At 34.7% G+C, this 25423-nt stretch overlaps 1 protein-coding gene across 12 annotated transcripts in view; it reads left to right on the forward strand.

Moving 5' to 3' along the window:
* LCOR (ligand dependent nuclear receptor corepressor) overlaps window positions 1–25423 on the forward strand; it is a 100680-nt gene that overhangs the window by 63738 nt on the left and 11519 nt on the right. For 6 of the 12 annotated variants that reach the window (XM_075533671.1, XM_075533677.1, XM_075533680.1 and 3 more), the window contains 3 exons: window positions 2023–2155; window positions 6302–6589; window positions 10361–10454. The exons of 1 other annotated variant lie outside the window; for it this stretch is intronic. In XM_075533671.1, coding sequence (XP_075389786.1) covers window positions 2023–2155; window positions 6302–6589; window positions 10361–10454 — 515 coding nt within the window. Of the gene's footprint in view, window positions 1–2022; window positions 2156–6301; window positions 6590–10360; window positions 10455–12899; window positions 22278–25423 lie in introns of those variants that run through there. 5 more of the 12 variants (XM_075533673.1, XM_075533676.1, XM_075533674.1 and 2 more) reach the window with 2 other exon arrangements.

A 25423-nucleotide genomic window follows, 5' to 3' on the forward strand; every position in this document is an offset into this window, starting at 1 on the left:
TCTGGTCTAGCCGGATTTGTAAAGTAGAATTGGGATCATGATAGTGTGGGAGGAAGCATTAAAGAACCAGTGGAAAGTTGTATGTTTCATCATTGTTATACTGCACCCTGACTGACTAGTCTCCTCCCCGGGACAGATAAGCTTTGGGTCCCCACTCCGCACTCTCCCCTCATTCACAATGATAGGATTTTTTGTTCTTTGATGCCTGGTGCCTGATCCCATCGACATCTCGTGATCACACAGGCTGGTGTGCTTCTTCCATTTGGGCTTTGTTGCTATTGAGATAGATGGCCACTTGCTTAGCCGGGGCACCACCTGCTTTCTTCTCCATATTTGCTTATACACCCGACAATAAATTATTAAAACAAATAAACGTGGTGCCCGTTATTGATATGAATCAATGAAAGTAATTTCTGTATATGTCCCAGTCCAGGTAGTTACTATGGGTTGATTCAAATAACTCTTACTGTGTCCTAGTTTAGTTGCTCTGCCTTTAAATTAGAAGGTAGCTAAAGAGTACATTGAAGTTTTTATTTTGTTCACAAAAGTCTGGCTCAAAGTCTCTGAAAGTAGGAGTAATATTTAGTTAATAACCATTTTGAGCCCCATAATGTATGATTTTAAAAAGCCAGTGAAATGACACCAAGAATAAACAATTGGGAATTTTATTGGACTATTTAATGCATATTATTTTATTTATGACTCATTTTAAAAATATCTGTAAACTTTCTTTACAAAAGTTGGCCAGTACTGTGGTAATAATAAAGTTTCCTGTAGTGGATGATGATTTGTAACACTTAAAATATTTTGCCTAAACATTTTAAAACAAATTTTGTGGCCAACTTAAAGTGTCATATCTGGAGAGATTCATGGATAATTATTTAAGCTAGAGTACTCAGAAGAGTTTTCCACCTTAAACTGTTTACAACATACAGAACAGTTTGAGTGCTGTAAAATCAAAAAGAAATTTGGGTCCAAGTATCTTGTATATATTTTAAATCTTCAAGCTGTTTGCTTTCTTTTTGTTGTGCTGACATTGTCCCAATTCATATGTTGGTACAATACAGGGATTTTAAGTAAATTGTATTCAGTAGAACTTAACTACCCCTAAAATATTAACTTTGTTTTACTTTTAATCTAATCTCCATTGTTAGTGACCTGATTATTGTTTAGCTGCAAGAGTGGAAGTACGTGAAAAGTGTGTTGTTATTCAGTTCTGTTGTTCAGCAGTCTGGGGACTGGTGAGGGTAGTCCTAAAATAGTCCAGTGTGGCATCTTGGAACTTCTTGATGGGGACTTAATATTCCATATTGCAAACATATACAAGCACACACATAGGTATATATAATTGGAACAAAAGATACCAACATGTTTATCTTCACTACATGAATCTTAAAAATAGACTTTCTTTTTCTGTTGTTTCTCTATCCAGTCAATCAGTTTTATACCCCACTAAACACGTGAGAGCTATGGTTTTATAAACAGTATTCTTGAAAAGGATTTTGAATTCAGATATGTTCATTCTGAGTTTCCTCTTAATGGCCTTTAAAAATGTTTGCATTTTGTATCTGGAAAAAAACAAAATCAAGAGTAGAACGAACAAATGGCTCTCAAGTATAATGAAATTTTGGATATAAAGGTTTTTTTTTTTTTTTAACTATTTTAAAATAGCCTCTGTCTGGGTCATCAGTGAAATTTGCTCAAGTATAATACAAACCAATATATTTTAATGCTCAGGTAAGTTTCCCTTTGGGAATTATAGTCTAAGTAGAGTTTACCTGCAATTAAGTAAAAAGCAAGAACTCAAAATAAAAACCACAAACTAAAAACTGTCTAAAAGATATGTATATATTCATTTTGTTTTCATGCTTTTGTGAAGATGTTTTTAATCCTTATTTGAAGTTTTAAATTATTTAAATGAAACTAGTTTTTTTATAGCTGTTTGTTTATTTATGGATCTTTGCATTTGATGTTAAATGCGGGGACATTTTTGTGCAAATATTTTACGAAATATTTTTGCAGGGACACTTAGTTGGTCTGGATGAACCAGCTTCGGGAGCTGGGCAAGAAGCTCTACTTAAACAAGAGCAAGCAAAAATCATTCGATTCGAGAGACAAGCAGAAGAGTTCCTCAATGCAGTCTTTTATAGAAAAGGTTGGTTTCAGTGAAGAATAACATTTTGCATCTGCTTGTCTTTTATTATGTTTTAAAACTTTATCTAATTATTTACTTTGTATTTCTCTAATCAAATTAAATTTAGGGTAGGGTAAGACAACCCCTGCTCCTGCCCCTTCCCTCCTTTGCTCTGAAGTGTTGGTGCCATGTAATGTTACCTATGTAGTTCAGATTATTATTAAAATGTGAAAAATATAAGGAAGTTGTATTTATGTATTTTATTAGGTAGATTGCTTTCTATATACACAAAACCAGTGCCATAATCTTGAAATTAAATTTTAAAGCAACTTTCTTTGATCTAATACTCTTGTTATGATTAATATTTTTAATTATTAAAATTAGAGAAACAGACTCATATAACTTGGCTCTACTTTATATTTGTGGTAGTGTTTTAATAATTTATTCTTTTGGCATTTTCCACATAATCTTTCACCTTGAAACTTTTGTCAGATTCTTTAATAGTTCTTTAAAAGATATAAATATGTATGAAAATAGGAAAGTTGTTCACTAATGTGTTGATAATAGAAGGTCTTTAGGAAAACATTCAGCTCTATTCCTTACCAACACATTATATTTCCCGTACGCCAAGATGACCTCTTATCAAGAGTCATTCTAGTAAATCTTTCCTTCAAAGAATTTTTCTTTAGGCACATTTCCCCTTCTAGTTCAAACATAAAGATTATCCTGATATATATTTTTAAAGTAAAAAAAGTTTTCAGCAATTTGATTCCACTTTCTTTAAATTTGTTCATTTGCTAGACTTCAGTTTGAGTTGAAGAGTCATAAAATTAAGGAGTGTATAGGAGGCTATTTTTCACTGATCCAGTTTCTTCCTTTAGAAGTTTACACTTTGACTCTTTTAATGCGCGCTTGCACACTGGCCTAAAACTCTCATCCTAGGGTCTCATCCTCAATTTAGCATTCCCATAAAGCATCTTGAATTCCAAAATACTGTCTGTAAATCTTATTTTCTTGGTTAGTTTTATGAATGTGATTGTCTTATCAAAGCAGTTCATATTTAAAGTATTAATGACTGGTAGATAGATTCTATTAATAAACCAAATAATATCATTGTAGCTCTTCTTTAGGATGTATATTAAATCATGGTCTGATATGGTCCTAACTCAAGCTTTCTTTATCTGAAAAGAACTTCTCTCCTTAAGTTACTTTTCATCCACTCTTTGAATAATAAAAAAAAAGATTAAAAAGCTGAATTACCATTGTGTTCTTTCTGATTCATAGTTACTCTGTATCGGGGTTCAGAGGCTATAAATATTTTTAGGAGTAGAAAGTTGCATCTTTCTCCTACAAAAGCTGCTGGTGGATAAGAGCTATTGACTTCAAGGTTAGCGCATGTAATCCACTGTACCACCAGGGGTCCTGTCTGAGTAGAGAGAGTTAACAATGTGCATAAGCAAGATTACCAAAGAGAAATTTTATTCAACTTCTCTTACTCCCATTGCTTTGCCAGGGAAGTATAAAGCATTCTTTGGGGTACATTCTCTTTGTAGGGTGGGGGGTTTTCTTGGAATTAGTCTCACAATAAACTTTTAAAGAGGATTGAGTCCCTTATGAAACTGTATGTGAGTTAAATGTGTATATATGTCTATAACCTGTCATCTGATGCTTGGAAAATGATCTGTTGCTTTGGAATTGAATGCTAGGAAATAATGCTGTTATTTTACAATATTTTTAAAAATCTTGGGAATAACTCAATAATGGCCATAGGTACTGTTTAGTATCTAAAAAATATTAAGGATCCAGAGGTAGGACAAGCAATTTAGTTTGAAGAGGATATTTTGGTTTTTGAAAATAAGTAAGATGCTTTGTTGTTTATAGAATTGTTATTTGTATGTCTTAATTAAGTATACAATGGTATACTTCAGAGGTAGAAGCACAGTTAAAAGTAGACTTTTGGGTTGTGCACTGTATAATAGATTCCAATTCAAAAAGCCTGCACCTTCCACAGCTGTGATGATCACATTTTCCCACCCTCCTTTGTCACTTCCATTGGAAAATTAAGCCATATTTTAAGCATTAAATTTGTATTTTAAAATATATAATGGTTGTGAAGTAGTATTTAAATGTAGTCCTAATTTTTATCAGTGGGTGTTCCCCTAGGCATAGATGTATTCATGGACATTGTGTTTTAACTAACTAAAAGAATGAACTGTTCAAGAATTTTCAGAAGACATAGAAATGCAAGTGGCAGAGATGTCACATATTCATGATTTAGTCCCTCAAAAAGAGGCAAAATGTGCTGCAAAACTCAAATTTAGTGATTTATGATCTGCACTCTTAAAAATCCATGGCTTTTACAAAGCTTTGAGTTAACTTTATTGACCTAATTTAACACATTTTGCTTCTTGTTTGGCAACTTCCCTTTTTGTATGGTATATAATCTTCAGTCTTTACAAGAGGACAAGATACTCCTAACAATAACAGTATATTAAAATATGAAATTGTATACAATCTAATAATATATACTAATGCAAACTTCTTTATTGGGGATAATATGCTGTACAGAAAGAAAACCTATCTTTTAAAAAAACATTTTATTAGGGACTCATACAACTCTTATCACAATCCATACATACGTCAATTGTGTAAACCACATCTGTACATTATTTGCCCTTATCATGAGAAAACCTATCTAACTATAAAGTTAAATGAGAAAATCCATTGAGTATGCATTTGATAAAGCCCTGTATGGCTGGACTGTTTATTAAAACATTTAAGAAACCATTGTCAACCATGGAAATGCACCTACATGAATACTTTTTATATTTACTCTTGAGAATACTCATAATGCCTATTCATACTTATAATCTCTATAGAAAGGACTAAGTTTCAATACCTACATCCTTGTTAATATAACAGAGATGACTTTATTAATAGAGCAAGCCTTGTTAAATTCCAGACAATTCCTAAGTATTTTGATTTCATGGGTATTTTGGGGCACTGAATGTTGTCTTGGGGGCAGGGGGAAGAGAGTTCTTAGGTATCCTGTGAGGTTGTGATGTTTTTGTTTGTGTGGGTGGAGATTTTTAGGTATTAATAATGTCATTCTTTAAAATCTATAAATCAAGTCCTTAAGTGCCTAACAACTCCAAAATTCTGTGGGTATTTTGCATTGTATACGTAATCTTTAAACAACCAAGGAAGCTGAGCGTCCGCAATACAAAGATGTGGCAGTCTGTGTCTATAAAGATCACAGCCTTGAAACTAGGAGGCAGTTGTTCCATCGTCTGTCCTGTATGGTTGCTATGAGTAGGGACTGACTCGATGGCAGTGAGTTCAGTGGTGTGTCTGCCACATTTGAGAAGTGTAAAAGGGAATAGAAGTCACAGAAGGAATATTAAGATCAGTTCTAACCCAAAAGTCTTAACCATGTATAAAAACCAGAACAGGTCACTTACTCTTCAGATCATATGTCCCTAGTTGATTAAAAGAATAGATGACAATCAATTTGATTCATCCATTTATTAATCAACCTAGTGTAAATGCATCCTTTATACCAAGAAAGATTAGGTGGTGAATATACACAAGAAAATCCCCACTCTTTTGAAACTTAGCTTGATTTGATTACACTGTTAAAGTGTGATAATGATAGAATTGTGATAGTAACTATATTTAGAAAACACTGCCCCTTTTATTTCATCCTTTTTGCCTTTTAAGATTTTTTAAAAAAAAAAAATTTTTTTTCCAATGCTGAGTTGTGAGTCAGTGAATTCATGTGGCCATTAAATTAAAATTAGATGGGGGTAGCTGAGGCAATGTCTTTTTTCATCTAGATGATAAACACAAGGGTGATTATTTCATAAGAGAGGCTTTGGGATTTTTATATCAGGTAAGTGATGCTTGCCCACAAGACATGCTATTTACTCTCCCTTTATTTAAGTTGGTAATCCTGGGTGGAAAATGTTTAGAAACATTTTAATGAAAATGTTTGTTTATAATGATTTGAACTCATAAACTTAGAAATTAAAATAAAATTCAAAGAAGGAATACTATTTTTAGGATATTGCATTTTGAGGGGAAAAATAAGATGAAAATTTGTTTGATTGAAAGCTGTCTTTTTTAGTAAATGTCCCACTTTAAAAGTAAATAAATCTTTGTTTACAGACAGTCCCTGGGTCTCCAACCCCAAAATCCCCCTAGTGGCCCGTGAGATCATGCAGCGAATGATCCAACAATTTGCTGCTGAATATACCTCAAAAACTAGCTCTACTCAGGACCCCAGCCAGCCCAATAGCACAAAGAACCAAAGCCTGCCGAAAGCATCTCCAGTCGCCACCTCTCCCTCGGCTGCGACTCCTCAGAACCCTGTGCTCAGCAAACTTCTCATGGCTGACCAAGACTCGCCTCTGGACCTTACTGTCAGAAAGTCTCAGTCAGATCCTAGCGGACAAGGTATGGTTTGATGTCAAGGTCTCCTCTATCTAATCACACTAATTTGGGGAGAAGGAAATTTTTGGCCAGTAGGGCAGCAGCAGCAGCAATAATACATGAAAATTAATGTGATTCTTAAATTATTCCTGACTGCAATGATGGAGAAAGTGGTTACCCTACCCACAAGCAGTTAGTTATTAGTAATGATTAATGTACAACCTGGGAAACTTAAGTAGTTACAGTTGTTACTGAACTTTAGGCTTCTTGATATTTCTGTAAGCATTTTACACTCTGCAAACAGTGTCATTTATGCTTTTAATTGAACATCTATAAACATTTTAATTTCTCCCAGATGCACCAGTAGCCTTAAAATCAACACCTTAGAAATAAGTTTGCTTTTATGTTAGAAGTTAAGCTCTGAAATGAAGGCCATACATTAAAAATGTATAAAACATTTGTGTATTATAAAAAGAAACTGACAGATATCAGAAGTCTTTAAATGAGAAGACAACAATGGAACACGCTGTAGATTGAGATACTAATTTTGGGGTATAGGCAGTTCCTAAGTTTTGAAGAAGATACTTTCCTTTTCTTGGAGTTGAATTTGTTGGTAAGTCAGACCAGGTGCTCATGATTCTTATTTAATCTTACTTAAATTGCCACAAAATGTTTGGGGCCTTTCCCATGATTTAAAAGCTGAATATTCAGCAAGTGAATGTAATTGTTAGAAGAATTTATTGTGGATTAGGGTTTGGCTCACTCATTTCACAGTGAGGCCAGATTTACATAATATTAAAGAGTAAGTTGCCCCTATGTCAGATGCTTGTACCCAGGGACTGCCTGTAGGTTGAGTAGTAATTTTGGAATTATGGAAATAATAGATTTATTCGCTATTTGATTAACACAATATACACACATATTATTAAAGAGTATTTCAAAATGACTATATGTTGGTGAAGATCTTAAGTTGAATAGCTTATTAGCAAGTGTTTTAGTTTCTGAAGTGTTTGATTAAATCAAATATTGCTTTGCTATCTCATTTTACAAGATATATCAAATATTTCAACACAGACATTGTACTATCATAAATTATAAATTGGTGGTATCTATACTGATTTATGGCTGTAGAAAATTTAAAAGTCTGGAGAAATATGTATGGATTTGTTGATGAGAAATATGTATTTTGGAAAATTAATTTTTAAAATCTAATTAAAGGAGCTTGTCTTCCTTAGCCTAGGTTATTTTGAAGAGCTTGCATTTAGTGAACTGACTTTAGTTGCTTACTTAAGGATGTATTTTTTAAGTAGTTTTCTTTTGCTATCCCCACCCCTCCCTATGTTATAAACAACAAAGATTTTTTTAATTCTGAGAGATTTCTTAGCAGGTGATTTTTTTTTTCATTGTCCAATATTTACATTGATCAGTGACCTTTGATTTTGTTGCATCTGTCTTACTTAGGGACCCATAGACATACACATTAATGATTATAAAGCTTTTGCTGCTCTGAATATGGCATTAAAATCTTCAGATTTATTGTAGGAATACAGTAATAATAGACTGAGACTATATTTAAAGGCTAATTTTAGTAATAGTTAAGGATAGCATTACAAAGAAGCCACTTAGTCAAATTTAACTCCCTATCACTAGTGTTATAACTGAGGTGTTTATTGACAATGTATTCTCACAAAGATAAATTTTAAGGAGATAGAAGATTATATAGTAACTAGCATGTAAAGGAAACATTTTAAAACTACATTTCTTTAATGAATTTTAGTATGTTTTCAGCTTTAATCAAAATGTTAGACTTAAAATATGTTGCCTATTTAATTACACTGAAAAGTCTAAATAATACTCAGATTGAGTTTTTGAAGCAGTGCATTTGTGTGTTAGATATCTACATGTGTTAGGATACTTATTTCCATAAGATTACAATTATATTTTTTGAAATGTTAATGATTCTAAGAGGTAGAGATTTAGATCTTGGTGAAAGCAAACTTTGCTTGTCTATAAACTCAGAGCATATACGCTGGGGTATCCCCCCAAAATAGGAATTTCTTCCCCAAGCTCTGTATTTAATTTTTTTTACAAAACAATTTTATCACCTTCAAAGTACTCTCCATAATTTTTCCAATCTTCGATTCCATTTTTGGAAATATTTTTTCAAACTTCAATGTTTGGATGGTTGATAGCACCTCCCTCATTTTCTTCACTTCTTCTACATCGCCAAATCGCTGTCCTTTCATGTCCCTCTTCATTCACGGAAACAAAAAGAAGTCACACACAGCGAGGTCAGTCAGGTGAGTAAGGTGTGTGGGCCAAGAGAGGCATGCTGGGTTTTTTTTTTTTTTGCCAAAAACTAGCACATGGAGATGGCTGCAAGAGTAGGTATATTGTTATGTTAGCAAAACCAGTCCCCCGTCTGCCACAAATTGGGCCTTTTTTGTTGCACACTGTTAGTCAATCTTTTCAGAACCTGTAACTCCAAATGCACTAAGAATCGACATTTTCATCTATTCAGGAAATGGATGGGCGCCTAGAATGAGTTTTGTCATCAGTCTGCATTTCACCTTTTTTGAAATGAGAAAATCACTCGTACAGGCTCTGTTCAACATCACAAGAGTTTCTGTGGCATTTTCCCCTGAGCAGGAAACAAAATTTCACAGCCACATGCTATTTTATTAAACTGGCAATCACAACAAAATGGGGTTCTAGTGAATCTGCTTTTATAAAAAATTTCACTGTGACCAGAGAGAACCTTCCAAGGCGACACAGCGAGTTGCTCTAAGCTCACCTAGCAGGAAAAATGTGTACTTCAAAAGCTCTGCTCTTTCTTCTCAGTGAAATTCCATTTTGGGGGGGAGGGGAGCGACCCCTCATATGTTTCTAATAGCCTGAAGTAGGGAGTTAGTAACCTCAGACACTCGTTATAAATTAAGTTCTATACTCATGCAATGTTTTAATGTAACTAGATAACAGTCGCTCTCTGCTGGTTGCCTGAAAATCAGATGCATTGGAAATTATTTTGCTCTGTTAATTTTGCAATGAATAGCTCTTTTTTTTTAATAGTAGTTTTAAAAGTCCAAACTATGATTTCTAAATATGTTTATAAGAGAAAAAGTCTTGGAGTGGTAAAATCTTATATATTAGTAATTAATTTTTTATGTGATCTAACATTTTAAAAATCTCACCAATTCCAAAACTGTTTCATTATCCCTTCTTTTCTTAAACTTTGTCCACCAATTTGCAATACTTATTATTGGAAAAACCTGACTTTAAAATATCTCAGGTGAATTTTGAATCTCTGTAGCTTTCTTCAAAAGACTGACTACATACATAGGATTTTTTTTTGCAATTTTATTCAAAACCCTCACCCAGATTGTAAACAACTGCATTATAGAGTATATAGATGTGACTTATTAAAAATCCAACTTTTATGATTTTGGGAGTTTTTATTTTGTAGTGTATGACATTGAATGAGGAAGAATTTAGAAAGTGAGCCTAGTAGTTCCAGTGCAGCAGCTCATATAGTATGAACTGGCATTTCTAATTCTTCACTCTCCTAAGATCTCTTATTGCCCACTATTTTTCGCCTCCATTAATAAAATACATAACCCTTGGTGGTGATACACTTTGTTAAATGTGTACAGTTTCAGGAGGAAAAACAATACAATAGATAAGGCAAATTTATTTGTACAGGTGACTAGACCCATTGCTCTGTTCATTTTAGCCTGTGCAGCAATTCACATTTGCCCTAGGGTTTAATATCTTCAGATGTTCTTTGTGTCTTTACAGACGGTGTCCTTGATCTGTCCACTAAGAAAAGTCCATGTGCTGGCAGCACTTCCCTGAGCCATTCTCCAGGCTGCTCCAGTACTCAAGGGAACGGGTAAGGGAAAATACTTGTAGCCTAACAATTTTATATTGATCATTGATCAAAGATTGATGTCAGCCTCCCTTGAATATTGTAAGAATTAACCCAGTAAAGAGACTGTGCCATGGTGGGACTTTTCTAAAATGACTTTTAGTCTATTTGGTTAGTAAAATTATAATCTGTGGAGCTTGAAGCTAACTAGAGTAGATCATGTTTCTCAATCTAGTACAAAGAGTAGGAGTATGTCAAGACTATGTCTTTGGACTTTTTGTTGTGGAGTGTTTTGGAACGTGAAACCTTAGCTAAAGAACCCTAAAGTAAAGGCAATGTGGTGTATGTTGTAGCTTTACAATGAAAATTGTACTCCAGTATTTAACTTGGCATCTCTAGTAGGGTGTTGTCTGTCTGTTTTTGCTTTGGTTTTGTTTGTTGATTTAAACTGCAATATTAACCTTGTACTGCAGTTCAGAAAATTTTTTTGTTTGTTTTCTAATAGATTAGCCTGGTTGTAGATGTTGATGGATAGCTATTTTATGGTGTCAGGACAGTGTTACATGCTCACTTTTGATATTAATATGCATAAATTAATTCTGACAACTTAATTTGAACAGTAAAAGATTTATCTAATCCTCCAACATTACGTACATTGTAACCATTTAGAAAAATCAGACCATGAAGATTGTAGCAGAAGCCATGTTGAAAAGCATTTCCTTATAATTGTATTGTGATTAAAAATGAACTTCATCTATGTATGAAAAATAACTTCAATAAGTTTAAATTAGTTAAAACAGATATATGAAACTTTTAGAATATAAATTTAAGAAGCTATATAGATATTAGAGTAACAGGTAATATCCACAGTAGACGAATTTTTTCCAACTTACTCTTGATTACCTTCAAATTGAGGGATTCTTTTACTGACTTCTAAAATACTTCCCTTTATTTTCTCTAAAATTTTATCATTTTTCTGTAACTCCCTCTTTTTTTCTCATCTAAAAATAACTATTAATCTATTTTGTATGTTGCCAATCTTTTTTCCCTTAAGCCCTTCTTTTTACTGCAGTTTACACTACATATAAGTCAACATGTTTCCAAATAATTGGGTTTCATTCATATACCTATAGATCTAGCTATATATTTTTGACTTAACGTTGTATAATTAAGGAAACATGCAGGAGAAAACCAAGTATAGTTTGCATAAATAACTCTCACAGCTTACTTTAAATTTGAGTAACAGGCCCATATATTAAATGGTTGGAAGTTGCTCTATTTAATCCCTCTGAATGGAAAGTGTTTTTCTGTTTTTTTGGAAAATATGTTCTATCTGGTTTTGTTTTATGGGAGATAAATACACCAGTATCCTTATGGTATTGCTATGACAGCACAGAGTCCCTGGAAGCCTATGGAGAAGATATGTGGTGTACCGTTAGCTGTGCAAAATTCACTTTTGTGCCTAGTTCATATAAATCATTCCCCTTGAGCACGTCTTGCTAGTTGCCATTTTTAATATTGACATCTTCATTGTGAAACTCAAAACCTAAGAATTTGTATGGAGAGCCTTATTTGAAAACTTATTGCACTTAATATTTTTCAGAATTTTTTTTTAAAACCAAAGAAAATTACTACAAAATTATATGTATTGGATGATAATTACTTTGACTCGAACGTAAGGGGGGAAGTTTTAGGGTAAATAGAGGGTAATTTAGGCCTGATATATTTTAAATGCAGAATCAGTGATACTCATGTATCTGCAACTGATAATGTTTTAAAGTGAAGAAGTATGGTAAGTTATAATACAATAGGTATCTTGGTTTTGTTATTAAATTTTGGCTGGCAGCTGAGGTTTTTTTCTAAGCAATATAAGGAATACTATTTGAAGTTGTCTGAGTTTTGATAATGGACTTCAGCTTGTTTGTTGGTTGAATGAGCAATTATCTATGGGTTCCACCAATGTAAACAGTTTCAGTTTTGTAGCTGTTCTTGTCATGAATGTTTAATCTGTTGCATTAAAATAAATGATTTGGCTTACTCTTTTATTACTGTACTTGTTTAGTGGTAACGTCACATTAGTAACACAATTCTGTGTAGGTCTATGGAGACTGATGATTACTTTGTAATTCATAATTAAGGTGCTATTTTCAGACAGTTGCGCGATACTTTTTCTCCGAAAATTTGTGAACCCAGCCAGAGAGAACCAACTGACAGGTTTAATTTTTCTTTGCCCCCAAAGCTTCTGGTTTTTTTTCTTTTGTTGTTTTTCTTTTTTTCCCTTTTTTCTTTTTTCATGAACAAGTTTTAAAACTAACTGCAGAGACCTTTTTTTTTTTAATTTTAGAAAAATAAATAAATAACAAAGTGATGTTACCCAAGCAAGGCCTTCTAATAAAGGAGTGGTCCCCTCACCCATCCCTCCCTACCTGTGCAAGTCCTGCTCACATCAGTTTCCTTCCATCCAATTAGGCGACCTGGGAGACCCAGCCAGTACCGCCCAGACGGACTTCGGAGTGGTGATGGGGTACCCCCAAGAAGCTTACAGGATGGAACCAGGGAAGGTTTTGGACACTCCACATCACTCAAAGTTCCACTGGCTCGATCTCTGCAGATTAGTGAAGAATTACTGAGCAGAAACCAATTGTCCACAGCTGCCAGCCTTGGGCCATCTGGATTACAGAATCATGGACAACACTTAATATTATCCAGGGAAGCCTCTTGGGCAAAACCACACTATGAATTCAACCTCAGCCGTATGAAATTCAGGGGGAATGGTGCACTCAGCAACATCAGTGACCTTCCTTTTCTTGCAGAAAACTCTGCCTTTCCAAAAATGGCACTTCAAGCAAAACAAGATGGAAAAAAGGATGCGAGCCATTCATCTCCTGTAGATTTAAAGATACCACAAGTTCGAGGAATGGATCTTTCTTGGGAGTCTCGCACTGGTGATCAGTACAGCTATAGCTCTTTGGTAATGGGTTCACAAACGGAGAGCGCGCTTAGTAAAAAATTAAGGGCTATTCTTCCAAAACAAAATAGAAAAAGCATGCTAGATGCTGGACCTGATTCTTGGGGCTCAGATGCTGAGCAGTCTACCTCTGGACAGCCATATCCCACATCGGATCAAGAAGGAGACCCTGGCTCCAAGCAGCCTCGGAAGAAAAGAGGGCGTTACAGACAGTACAACAGTGAGATACTGGAGGAAGCGATCTCAGTAGTTATGAGTGGAAAAATGAGTGTTTCCAAAGCTCAGAGTATTTATGGGATTCCCCACAGTACACTGGAGTACAAAGTAAAGGAGAGGCTGGGCACTTTGAAAAACCCTCCAAAGAAAAAGATGAAATTAATGAGGTCGGAGGGGCCAGATGTCTCTGTAAAGATTGAATTAGATCCCCAGGGAGAGGCAGCACAAAGTGCAAATGAATCAAAAAACGAGTAGGAATACTGTAGAGTGCCAATTACTGTACAAACTGGGTGAGCACTACTGCATTGTTGAACTATCATTGCGTGCACCTCGCTTCATTTACTGTGACACTTGTTTTGTTTTTGCAGAATTTGCATTGACTTGTGAGTACAGAAATGAAAGGTGCATTCAGAATGTGCATATTTTAAAATGTCCATGTGCAGTATGGCTCAGAATATTGTTTCGCCTTTTGCATGTTTCTCTACAAAAGAGAATTGAGTTACCTCACAGAACCCAGTTACATGGAAGTGGACTCCTTGCCTGTAGAGCCTGCATGCTTTCCTTTCATTTTTTATTGTTGTTTTTGTTTTTCCCCCCTTAAATTATATTTGCCTTTATTTAAAAAAAAAAAAAAGGAAAAAAGCGCCCCCTTGTAGAAGCCACCTCCTCGGTCACTGGGAGCTTCGTCATTACAAATTAGAAAGCCATCTTAAAAATTTACTGACACAACTATTGAAGGGATTAAACTAAAGAAATCGCACAAGAATCATGAACTCTTTGAACTTGAAGAATTTGGTTACCTAATGATAAATAATCGTTTGGGTCCATTTATATTTTATAATTTCTTCTAACTCTTAAAATTTGCTTAATAAATTAACAATTTATTCAGTGCTCACCCAAAGGGGAAGGAGGTGGGAAAGGTGGTCGACACACTACCTTCAGAAATGCTTCAGTTAATTACTTTATAACACTACCTTTGCTGTAATTTCATTTGGGATTTTAAAGGGTAGAATTTGGTCTCACCAACAGGTGAGACTATAGCCTTATCTCATGGAGGACGAGCTCCGTTCTTACTCAGGAGCAGTCAGGGTACATTGCATAAAAAGAGAGTGGATGCTTCAGTTTTAGCAAAATAGGTTTCTTTGTATTCTTTAAATCCTTTTGCAGATCGGATCTTTTGCTAACTAGCGATTGAATGTTGTTTTATGAACTAGCTTAAAATATTCAAGATCTGTGTTGGGGGATGGGAGAAACAGGGAATTAAATGTGTATAAGTCATAGAGTATTGCAAAAGCGATATCTAGGTATTACATCCTCAGTAGTCTGCCCCAACATCCACATTAGGGAAGGTTTCATGTTTCTGGTGAGAAAAAAATGCGACCCCCAGTAACCTAATATAGATTTAGGTTGTATGTCATTTCTAACAGTAATTCAATCAGGAATCAAACTCATTAGAAATTCTCTTAATCCAAATAATAGTGCAGGTTTGGGTCTTCATTTTTATTTGATTTTGTTAGGTTAATTCTTTTCTCTTTGGCATCCTACATCCATATTCACTTCTTAACTCTTTCAGATACTAACCTGGTTTTCAGGGTTGTTTAGCACACAATTTCAGATCACATTTGTACAAACATTCCTTGAAGAACATCTATCTGGGGGGTTTTGTTTGTAAAAGACAGGTGTTTATAATAGGACTAATTTTATTTGGAAATTTGATTTTATACAATTTTATTTCAAGAATAACATAAGTAAAGCCCATGGGATTTAATTTTGCACTGACCAAATTAATATTTGCGCAAAACAAAATTCACACCACATACACTCTATTCTATTCTTCTGGCAAAGCTGGCCATTGTAGTGTTCTAAATGCTTAGAAAAATCAGATCAGAGCATTGGTTAAATTGATGTTGTTGCTTTCAGATGACTACTGGCAGTTTGAGGAAAAGTAGATCCAGATAGCCCCAAGGCATAGGTTATTGTCTGGGAACTTTGAAGCAGTTATAACTAAATCACGTGGAGGACATTTTCCCTCCATAGTCTGTGTGTTCAAAGGTTAGGCACACCATTGCTGTTTTTTAAATACATGCACTGCTCATTCTTAACATAGCCTGGGCTTGCATTCTTCTTGGTTTGTTTATTTTATGTAGCAGTTCAAATGAGTGGATGACTGAGCCTGTTTCCTCTTCGCTTTCTCGTCTTTGCAACAAGAAAAGCAGGTGGAGTTCCATAGCAGTCTGTGACTGCTTTTCCAGCCTAGCTGGAAGTTGCAATAAAAACACATGAGATACGTGGTTTTCATCTGCAGTTGAAGGAAGGTGTAGAAAGTTTGCTGAAAGCAAAGGATAAGCTTATGAAGAAATGACTTTGTTCCACACCTAAGACATTGTCAGCACACAACCTGCGGCCATCTTTTTGTATGCTATTTGGGGTATTCAGTAGCCCAAGATTGCTGCAAAAAAGGTCCTCTGTGCTCACTTTTATTACCCCCCTCAGAAAGGCATCATAAAAGGCCCATTTTAAAATCTGGCCCTAAAAATCAAATTTTGTAGAGTTTTACTATTCAGAGAGGTTTAATCCTATGTAGTAGTCTATAGAAGTGATGTATGAGTTGAGTTATGTAAATTTTGTCGTAGTGTACATGGAGTGATCATTTTACTAACATAAATATTTTCTATGTGTGTTTCAGTGGATGACAATCGAGCAGCAGAAGAATGGTGTGCCTACCCTTTAATGCTGCAGTTTAAATAAGAGAACTGTATTGTGTCATTTCAGACTGTAGGCTGAGAGTTGTAAATAGTGAAAATTTGAGTACTTTTTATTATTTGTTTTGGTTAGAAAGTGAATTTAAGAAACAAACCAAACTCTAAAGTTTCTCAGATTAAAGTCCTGAGACCTGAAGATTGTAATATTCATGTCTGTGAAGCTTTTAAACATTACACTTGAGATCAGTCATGACTTGATATTCAGGTAACCTTTCCTTTCCAAGAAGCTTTTGAATAAGCATATTTCCTCCAAAGGTCTCTGTCTCTGCCTCTCTCTTTTTTTTAAATGTGTAGATTATTTTAAAGCACTAATTGCATTACACTGGTAACTGCAATATAAAATAGCCATTATTGTTTTGTGAAGCATGGTTGAAATTAGATAGTGGTCCCTTTTAAATTTCATGAGCCTCTCAAAAATAAATAAACTGAAAAAAATTAAAGCTGCTGAATATTTCAGAAGAGTTATATTTTCCCTTATTGTAGGTTTTGTAAAGTTAGTTTGTAATATTCAGGTGCACTTTTAATGTTCAATTTTGTGTTCAGAATTCCAGTATACCTTGTATTTCTCAGAGGTGGTTCATCACATGGCTGGTTGTCAGTCTTGGTGCCGCAGTGATTTTTTGATATTTGATTTATTTCTTGATTTGCCACTATCCTGTATTGGCACTTTCAGTGTAGATATTCTAATTTGGGGATGTCCCCATAAATGTGTAATAGAGATTGGCCTTTCGCATGCTTAATTTCTGCTAATCAGAGTTTTGCATGGCCCAAAATTTTTTTTGGCCATTTTTATATTATGAGAAAGTGTAGTTCACAACTGTCTTTGTCACAAAAGCCTTTTTTTGTCTCTCCTTTTCCAATTGGTAGGTGATGAAATTACTTCAACTAATAACTGGGAGATACTGTATTAAGGTCAATGATTGCATTTTTATGCGAGAACATTAATATTACAGAATAGATAGGCTATGACATTATGAAATCAGAAGCACTATAAATTCTATGGAAGGATTCTTGCTGGTATTTTGTCATTGGCTTTCTCATTTCTGAGACAATGTAGACATCAAGCTCGACAGTAGTAAAAGTGACTGGACTCTGTGATGAGCTATACACTTTTTTCCTGTTCCCCAGATACTATGAAGGACAAAGTCTCTTTCAGGAAAAATAATTTATATTTGTGTGTATAATACTTTTTAATATTAAGTTTGTTCTGAAGTTTTTAGATGTTGCTCGATAAACTTGCTGCAGCAGATCATGAGTATGAGTAAGGCTTTGTGTGATAATAGGGGTCCTTATGTGAAGTTAATTACTGTTTAGTTCTGGTGAGCAAGCTCAACAAGTGTGAAGTGTGTATTAGCTTTATTTGGTACACTTTTGCTTTCCAATATTGAAGTGCTTTTAGACTCTGGTTATCTTATATAAACCATTACCTCAACCGATTGGCATTTTCATTCCCCAACATTTTACCTGAGCTGTAACATGAATTGTATGGGATCAGTTAGTGAAAGAATAAGGCACAATGAGAAGTTTCATTCCCAATTTTCTGGAGAGAACTCTAAATTAAATGGAAAACAACTACCTGTAAAGCCCTTTATCATAACTCCCTTCTGTCATTAAGCAGTGCATGGCAACCATTGGGCTGCTGGGCACTCTGTTCCTCCTCTACTCCCAAGTAAGCACACGGTGCCAGGTCTTGTTCTAAACCTCGGTCATTTCCGTATCTTTATTAACCCATGATAGAGTGAAGTTTAGAGTCAGTTATTTTTTATAAAACAAATTAATGGCTCTTAACTCATGTCAGAACATGAAATTACTTTCAGTCATTAACAATGGATATATCACAGGTATCATTTTATGTAATAGTAACTATATACTCGAATATAAGCTGACCCCAATTATTAGTTGAGGCACCTAATTTTACCACAAAAACTGCATTAAAAATGTGCTGAAAAACTCAGCTTATACACAAGTATATACATGGTATTATCCCAATAGATTTCATTCAGAAATCATTTAATTTTGCTTTTGTAATTCTTTTTCTCTAAATGCCAGAGGTCGTTTTCATATAAATATATATTACTGCCATTGGTAAGCTAATACTGCATGCAATAGACCAAATTGTTTCATAGGAAATGGTCAAAATTACGTGTTAAAATTTGTCTTTCTGAAGATAGCAAATACAATTTTCCTTTAGAATTAGGTTTGGGTGGATACTCTGGTTATCAACAAGGACTTTAGTCAAACAACTCTCTTTCAGCTCTCTTTATCAAGCTACATAGGGATTTTAAAAAATCATTGCTTTTTAAAATATACTGAAAAGGAAAATGTATAATTTTGCTACAAGAAATGCAGACTTCTACACTCTTTCTTCTTAGTTTATTTCAGATTCATTTTATCTTTGAGCTTGAGTAAGATTTTTGAACGTGGCGACTGAAGAGAAAAGGAAGGAAAATCTGTACTAATCCTTTCTCTTTTACTCCCCAATAATCTTGTAGCCTTTTAGAGAAGCAGACACAAGCCCTGTAGCATAACACTGTATTTGTGTGCCCTAAATGTTAAAAAGGAGATTGAGGGCTGAGAAAGGAAAGGAAGGTGGGAAAGTACATAGGCTTTTGAGAAGAGGCTAAATAAAGAATCTGCCCCTAACATACTAAAAATGAGTCATAGGATTGATAATGTGGTAAAGCTGGGCTATTTTCATAAAAATCTTTTAGATTGTTTTGAAAATGAGAATCAAGGCTAATTGATGTTGATTTGACAAACAATTGATCATCAGTTCATCTTGCAACTATTTGGGGGTAATTTTAAGGTTTCCAGTTCTTTCAGAGCTGTATTATTAATAAAAGCTGAAAAGCAAGCACTTTTAGTTAATGGTAGATTTATTGGATGCAACAAATATTTTAATCATAGTATTTAATCTTTATTGTTCGAATGAGGAAATGAACTTTTTACCCTATCTTGAACTGTCATCGAACAAGTTCAAGATGATCTTTTCAACAGTGGAAATGACCCTACACACATACCAAAAAAAACCTGAAGCAGTAAGACATATTTGAAGATCCATACCTCTTAGACTTTTTAGATTTGTCTTGGGAAAGAATTTATGAACTTATAACCAGTATTAGTGCAGTCTTGGGCTCCTTGTTCTGCATACTTGCACCCTTTCTCAGGTATGTCCTGAAAACAAATTTTAAGCTAATCTCTGTAGAGATTATAGATTCTCAGTGGATAGTGTGTACTGGGGGAGGGAGTGGGGTAGTTGGACACAGGACACTGACAGAGTAGAGCAGGGATTTTTAACTGTCAATAGCCAAATAGAACTGCAATCTAGAATATATTTGCCCTACTCCCCACCCCCCAAATAAGTGAAACAACTCCTGTTTAAATTTATTGACTACATGGTGCTACACTCCGAAAAGTCATTTCTTTTGTTCATCCAGTTGACTGTTTCCTGCTTGGTTTAAAAGGTATACAGTAACTACTCTCACTAGGAAAGCACTTGTCTGAATCGCTTAAAATACTAGAAAAGGGATAATTTAGCACTTTTTCTGTTACAACACTAAAGTCTTAATTTATCTTCAGAGTCTTAGGTACTGTAAGTTTTAGGATACTTATTTAAGAAAATAAAACATAATATGGCGTCAGATCACATTTATATAAGTAATTATTATTTAATTTTAAAAACAACATTTTGTACCTTCTAAACATTTCTAGGTGTTTACCTCACTACCACCACTTCATTAAGCATTTTGAGCTTAAGAATTGGAATTTGAGAGGAGGTAAGGGGAGAGTACCCCAAATGAAAAACTGTCTCAGATCATTTTTAGAAAAATAAACCACTAGGAAAATGGGTAGGGATTCTCTCTCCCTTCAAGTCTTCAGGGAATGAGCAGTATTTAGAATCTTTGGCTGAAATTCAAGCCTTTTTACTGTGTAAATTTTTAATAATAATTCACTGACATGCTTTTTACATCAGAGGACTGAAAATGGATCTTAATGTTTTTAAGTTGTAGAAGGGTATATTTCTAAAATGAGGGGGGATAATTAAATAGGTTAGTATACCAGCATTAGTAAGTTTAAGGAATTTTAGTATGTAATAGCAAAGTGTTTGATTAAAAATCTAATCCTATATTGCTAGTCAAAATTAGTTACATTCTGATCTAGGAAAGATATAGTCATTGGATATTGATATACTGTGCTGTCAGGAAACCAGATTAAGAAACCTTTATCTGACTCCCACATGTTGCTTGTTCTGATGGGATGTACACTTTACAGCAGCTTATTGCTGCTTTGAGAAGAAATGTATAAAATACACATTTGGAGTGTTTGCATACAATTCTTTATAACCTCCACTTTAAATTATCAGATATTGGTATTTTATCAGTCCACACTGTTAAATAAAACTGATGTTCTTAGGAATCCATCTTATACACACTGTAAAAACCCTCAGGGACAGTTTACACACTATTCTCACTCAATTCAGGTACTTTAATGCTATTCTTAAACCTAACAGTGACTTGTATTTTTCTGTTTTGCTTTTATTTCAACGTGCTGGTAGCACATCTTTGATGAATGTCAACTTAAAAACTCAGTTCAGGTATCCAGGTATAACTCAGCCAAACAGATTTTAAAGCTGCATATAACTCTCCAGCACACGGTGCCTCACACTCTTATAGTGGCATTCTTTATATTCAGTTATTACTACTGAGCAGATAATATGGGGGTTCCTGTTGACAGTGTATTAAAAACAACAGTCTGCATGCCACACACATACAAAGGTTAAATTATATATATATATATTTTAAATGCCACTTACAGCCAGCACAATGAAAGTAACATTCCTTGCTGCTTCTGTAAGCGATAACAGGTGCAGCCTTTCTGCAATGTGGCTCTTGCTTCTGCACCATAACTACTACTAAATTCAAGCACTGGTCCTTGGGTATCTGACCTCTACATTCTAGTTTATGCAATGTCTTTTGAGAATTCTGTGCACTGGCCACTGTGAAGGAACCATTGGGCCAGGAGTGCTTTGAGTTTATTAGTAGTCATCCTGCCAAAGTTGGTGTTGCAACCTGTATATGTAAAATGTCAGAAATGAGCAGAGGTCTAAATCTGCTTAGCAGCAGACCATTTTTGTCAGAATTTGAATTTTTGAAGTCCTCACTGACAAGTCTCTTCTGATGTTCTTAACTCCAGGTGTTAACCCTTTTCATTTTTAATGTTAAGACTTGTCTACAAGAGGTCTTTGTCCTTACTCGCCTTGTTGTTTTCTGCAGTATTTTCTGTGGTTAACAATATGTAGATTATGCCTCTGCTTTAACATTTGATATCTTACATCTAAAAGGAATTCTCTCCACATTTAAAGCCCCATAGCCTTTGAAGATACGGAAAATGGCATTTTTCAGATTTCTACAAGTTTAAGTGTCATGCAACAAAACAGGAACCCCTTTACTCTTATGGACCTCATTTCAATATACTGTTTACAGTTTGACAGAATTGTATAATTTAATATTTCTCTTGTACTGTAGTTTATATTTATTTACAGATTTTTTGTACTGTGTGATTTGAACTTTTTGTTCCTTGCTGTGATCAATGTTTATGTAGTAGGGCACTTAAGATCACAAATTAAGTTTTTTTGTTTGATTGCACTACATTAAATTTTTAATGCAGTTCTGATTTTTGACTGGACTAAAATAAGCTGTGTCTTAATGTATGTGATGAGTACTTAAAACTTTAATCCATGTGGTTCCCCTTTTCTTTGCATTGTATGTCAGAAGCGCTAGTTCTTTCGTGCATGTGTAAGATTTAATGGTTCCATTGTATTATTTGACCAGACATTTTGGAGAAACATTCCCAGCTGTAATGTTGTGTATGGTAGTTCTCACTGGATGCTAGACTTTTCAAAACCACTATTCTTCTAATAAATTTTGTTGTGAAAAACTGTTTTTAAAGTTTGGTTTCTACATAAGGTTTTCATTCTCTTTTTAAAAATATCAAAGGGAGTAAAAGAAATGTACTCTAAATGTACCTGGCAACCAAAGTTGGTAATTGTTATAAATTTGTAGCACTTGCTACTACCGAATTCTGTCTCAATCTGTAGGTGCAGCACTGCCCGCTGACATAGTAATTGTGCTCTTGATGAGAAAGGATTCCGATAGTGCCTTTCTTAAGACAAATAAAGAGCAACCTGATGAAATGGTGGGGTATTATATCTTGTGCAGAATTTGTTTTACGTGGATCGAGGTGAAAAACGATTGTAGTGATAACAATTAGACATAGAGGTGCGTTTTCAAGGTCAAGATGTAATTATCCTTAGACAAGTTGAAATAATAGTGGGTTTTTTTAAGTATTTAAATATGGTACTGTTATTGGTAATTGATCCTTTAGTTACTATTTTTTATCTCGGATAGATGGGCTATCTAGCTACTTCTGTCTTCTGCCCTGATGTTTTTAAAATCAAAGTTTTTGTTGATACTAAAGCTGGTCTCTGACTTCGTTTTCTTGCACTCAGTTATGCCACATGCTTATAGGTGTTGTCCTAGAAACTGTATTTCCTTTTCAGATTTCAAAGCTATAACTATTTGCCTTATCATCATTTACTCTAATCAGGTGACTAGATCAGTGTTGTTAGGTGCTCTTGAGGCTGTTTGCCCAATAAAGATTTGTTCATTCCACATCACTGTAGTAGGTTTATAATCTAGCATCTCATAAATGACTTTGTTGTTTGTTTTAATGATTCTTCAAGTTGATATTTAGTGATACCGAGTGAGCTCCACTGTTGTTATGACCACATTTAAAGAAAGAACTTTGCATCTGAATTTTCTTTTGTAGTTCAGCTGCTACTTTAGAATTAATTCACCTTAGCAAGGTGTGGGAAACAGGGAAATTACATAAGGCAAGTGGGATGGAAAATTGTATCATGCGTTGTCCCCCTTAGCCCCCCTCCCTCCCAGCGCTTGTCAGTTTTTATCATGTTTTCAGACACACTTTTATTCAGATATAAAACTTGAAATAAGTGAATACCCCTTTAATATAAAGTATTTTTTAAAATTAATAACATAGTAGGTAACTCTTCTTATCTTTAGACTATTACTATTTGCTTCCAAAAGCTACACACTGTTCGTTGTGTCTTCAATTTTCTTGCAAATTGTTGGACCTTTTGTGGGTTTGAGGAGATATAGACGTTATCATACTGAAATTTTTCACAATATTCTTTTTATATCAGTGAATAAGCATGGAATTAGAACTACTTCACTGTTCTTCAGTGATGAGTGATTTCAATCTCCCCCCCCCCCCAACATCTACTCTTTTTGCTAACTTCTAATCATCAGCACGGGGTAACAAAGGATTATTTGATAACTTTAAATTGGTCTTTCAAGTTGGAATTCTAGAAAGCTATGTAAAGTGTGGGTATTGGGCTATGAATGGCCTTTTCATTTCAGCTTGGAATATATTAAAAATTAATTTTCTGCTAGGCGGGAAGTAAGATAAGAATTTGTTCAAAAATTGATAATTAGAGTCGGCAGCCTCTTTTAGACCTTTTCTTAAGTAACAGGAAATGCACTTAGAAACTTGGGGTTTTGCACCTTTGCTTAAAACAAGTTTTCATAAAGAGTTGACTATGAATGGGCCGATACTTTTATAAAAATTACCTTAAAGAAAATTTTACCCTGACCAAATTTAAGATATGTCGTTGGAATTTCTTTTTCTGTGTGTGCTATCCTTGAGTATTCTAAAACCTTCTTCCAAATCAGCTTTTTAAAAATATAAATCCCTGTACATGAGAGTACCAAGTCCCCTTCTTAGTGAGCCTCCAACAGTTTACGCTGTTTTATTTAAGTTCTTCCAGGGTGGTCGTCGAACCCTCTGCCTTAGTCACGATTGTCCTCATCCTTCTAATTTCTTCAGATGACAAACTTAGGGAATTTATTTCACACAATGAGTTGCCCTACAATACTCATGCCAAGGAAGGACCGTCACTTTGGCATGTTGATTTTATAATTTGCTTACCACATGCCCAAGTTGGTTTTGACTCATGGTGGCCCTCTGTGTGTGAGAGTAGGAATGCGCTCCACAGCGCATACCATGACTGGGTTTTCAGAAGTTGTCTTCCGAGTCACCTCCAGGTGGACTCAAACCAACAGTATGTTACCATTGACAATACCCAGAGACTCTTCCGCTCAGTCTTAGCCAACTCATCTTAACTACTCCTCTAGTTTGACTTGAGTAAATGTGTGTAACTTTTTAGGAAGAGATTGTTGAAGTACATTTTAGCTCATCATCATCTACTTACCAGTCTTTAGTCTTTCATTGTCTTTCACTGTGTTCAGTTACATTTGGTACACAGTGAGAATAAAACAAGTTTCTGATCTCCTTGAATTTTTAGTTTAGTTAACTATATAAAACTTATATGCACACAAATTACAGCACTACATTGTGCGGCTTTGTTATAAAATTATCAGTAAATGATGACCAGTTTATCAGTGTTAGAACTCACTGTTCCTTCCTCTTATAAAGCAGTGTCGCGAGGAAAGGGTGGTGACGTGCATCCCTCTGCATTGTGCATACTTAATGGTATCTTCGGTTCATTATTCGAGTCATTTCCCCCAAAGAACAACATAGATTTTAATCATACATGTGTGTGCGCACGCGTACACAAACTAAAAGGTTCACTGTCTTGCCATGAGCTCAAACATAATCCTGCCCTTCTAATTCTCATCTGTGCCTTTAATGTCTACATCTCCATTTAAGCTGGTTAAGGATTCCCTGACACATTTAAGGTTAGTGATACTCCCTTTCCATTCAGATCATCCTGTCACTTTTGTCTGTGAAGTTGTTTGTGTGTGTAGGGGGTAGGGAAGTGTCCTTGTGGGGTGTCCCTAAAATCCATTTTAAAGTTTTTTCTGATTATACATTTTTTCCAGAGTACCTTTGCCCATACAGTAAAAATACCTTAAAAATGAACATGATAATCACCGTGGTAGAATATATTCCTTATTGTAATCTAATAAATTGGACAATCTGGCCAATGTGAAGAAAAGTAAGATATA

This window comes from Tenrec ecaudatus, chromosome 16 (genome assembly GCF_050624435.1).
Source record: "Tenrec ecaudatus isolate mTenEca1 chromosome 16, mTenEca1.hap1, whole genome shotgun sequence".
Lineage (NCBI taxonomy): Eukaryota > Metazoa > Chordata > Mammalia > Afrosoricida > Tenrecidae > Tenrec > Tenrec ecaudatus.